Source organism: Arachis hypogaea, chromosome 10 (genome assembly GCF_003086295.3).
Source record: "Arachis hypogaea cultivar Tifrunner chromosome 10, arahy.Tifrunner.gnm2.J5K5, whole genome shotgun sequence".
Lineage (NCBI taxonomy): Eukaryota > Viridiplantae > Streptophyta > Magnoliopsida > Fabales > Fabaceae > Arachis > Arachis hypogaea.
In genome coordinates this window covers 115,390,845-115,393,111 of record NC_092045.1, presented here as the reverse complement: position 1 = coordinate 115,393,111, position 2,267 = coordinate 115,390,845, and the positions used below count along the sequence as shown (strand labels likewise).

Genomic DNA, 2,267 nt, shown 5'->3' with positions numbered 1-2,267 from the left:
TTTAACACTAATTTTTCATAATTATTGAAACAGAAATTTAGCAACATCTTAAAAGTGGTAGCACAATGAAGGAAGAAGGAAAGTACATTATGCACTCCAAATTTTGTTGAATTCAGGACTTATTGCCTTGAAGTCTCAAAGTCAAATCTTGCAAAGAGAGTAGCACATCTTTAAGCCTCTCTCTTGCACTAGAGTCAATCAAGTCTCCGTCGTCGTTAAACTTGACCGGCGGCTGGAAAGCGTTCAAGTAGAACTCCGGCTTGTTGATGAAATGCAGATCGAGGAAGACTCCGATTTGCCGGAGATGGTATTGCGCTCTTCCACCTCCGCCACCTGCCGTTACCACTGCGGCTGCTTTTCCAGCCCACACGTTTGGTGGTCTTGAACCCCAGTCAAGTGCATTCTTCAAGAGAGCTATTAATCAGAAAACATAATTAAAAAAAAAATAATTAACCTAAATCTGTCCTGTATATTTTAACAATTATGTTAGGTGTATAACAAAAATTCAGTAATGGATCAATACTTATAATGCAACAAACAAATTTGATTTTTTTTATTACAAATTTAATTATTCGGGAGCGAATGGAGTATTTATACAATGTGTACAATGAACTATTTATTTGGTATAATATGAGTTAAAAATGAACCTCCAGGGTAAAATACTATTAATTTCTCAAACACAATACACACATACTATCCAGAATAATCATCCGGATACCAGGAATAATAAACATTTGATATCCTACTAAATCGAACATTCCTAAATTTTTATTGTATACATTGTACATATACTCCATTAGTTCTCTATACTTCTTCAAATATAAATAAAAAAAGATATGAGATAACAAATATGTTTTTTTATCTTACATTTCAATTAACACTAACTAACTATAACTTTTTAACAATAAGAATATTGATATCTTGACATTCTATTATACATAAATATTTTTTTGATAATTGTTTTTTAGTGCATATAAAATACTTTTATATTTTAAAAGAAATTCTCTCAAGATTAATTCTATAAAAAAGAGATATTCGTACGCAAAAAATAAAAAGAAATATTTAACTTGATTTTATAAATTAACAAAAATAAAATTATACATTTCATATAATAGTATCCAACTCCCCATAAAAAAATCACTTTGTTCTTTTCTTCATAGCATGAGACATTTGGTGTAACAGTATCCAACAACCCATCAGAGAATCACGTAATTTTCGGAAGCAAATGATTCATGATAACTAATGTTATTTTGAAAAGTATGGAGAGTTAATGGAATATTATTTAATAATTTTCCACTACAACTATTTATGATAAGACGGCACAAGTTGAAGCATCTTCCAATTTAGAATAGAAAAATGATAAGTCAAATTCATCTATGTCCACAAATTGAATCTGTCTGAAAAGAAAGGAGAAACTTACGAGTGACAGAATAGTTATAATCAGGAGAAGCAAAGAAACAGCAATCAGCTTCCAGAATCTTCTGACGGAACTCTTCCACTTCCGGCGGAAACCTTCCGTTCTGTTCAAGATCGGTGTTGAGCATTGGCAGCGACGAAGTGTCTATGAATTCCACGTGGAGCCCTGTGATTTGCTCCTGGCTTAGCTCGATGGCTGCATCGACAAATTCAAAAATCAAAATCTCACGAAAACTGTTAAAATCTCGCGATTACATGAACTTACCGGCACGAAGGAGGCCTCTGTTGAAAGAAGCTTTGCGCAAAGAGCCGCATAGAGCTGCAACTTTAATCACTGCTTTCTCTTCAGACATGGCGCTTCTACCACCAATTATCGAATGCATCAGATCTTATTTCTCACTCTCTATATATAATAATTCAATTTGACCAGTTTTTTTTATTTTATTTTATATTTTTTGAAAAAAGCATAGGCCGGTTTGTTCTTTGCTTTTTCGCTTTCCGTTACGTGTGACAGTTTTACTTCGTTATATTATTATGGCTGCTAACTCTAAATAATTTTTTATGTACCGAATCTTAGGTTATATTCATAGTAATTTAAAGTTTTTTATTTAATTATATAATTTTAGCGATAATTAAAAGATTGAAAATATAATTTTTAATTAAAAATATAAAAGAAAATAATTTTATGTTATTTTGTATCAATTTTTTAAATAATTTTATGTTATTTTTTTTAAATATTAAAAAGAAAAAAATTCAAATTTTTTTATTTAAATATTAGAATGATGAATTTGGATTTTTAATAATTTTTCTTACCATAATTTTTAATTCTTTATACTTTTTAGATAATAACT

The 2,267-nt window shown here is 30.0% G+C and overlaps 1 protein-coding gene across 1 annotated transcript; it reads right to left on the bottom strand.

The window, feature by feature from the left end:
* LOC112716978 (NADPH:quinone oxidoreductase) lies at positions 1-1,916 on the bottom strand. Its single transcript, XM_025769055.3, has 3 exons — positions 1,682-1,916; positions 1,421-1,612; positions 1-414 (listed from the first exon to the last, which is right to left on the bottom strand). Exons 1-3 carry the CDS (start codon positions 1,797-1,799, stop codon positions 113-115), a joined length of 612 nt encoding a protein of 203 aa, XP_025624840.1. The 5' UTR covers positions 1,800-1,916; the 3' UTR covers positions 1-112.
* Between the last annotated feature and the right edge of the window lie 351 nt (positions 1,917-2,267).

Excerpts from the sequence above, each read along its gene's own strand:
- LOC112716978 (XM_025769055.3), bottom strand. The coding sequence starts at position 1,799 with ATGCATTCGATAATTGGTGGTAGAAGCGCCATGTCTGAAGAGAAAGCA. Across the intron at positions 1,613-1,681 it reads CAGAGGCCTCCTTCGTGCCG|CCATCGAGCTAAGCCAGGAG; the intron begins GTAAGTTCATGT and ends TTGTCGATGCAG. Across the intron at positions 415-1,420 it reads TTATAACTATTCTGTCACTC|CTCTCTTGAAGAATGCACTT; the intron begins GTAAGTTTCTCC and ends TCTGATTAATAG.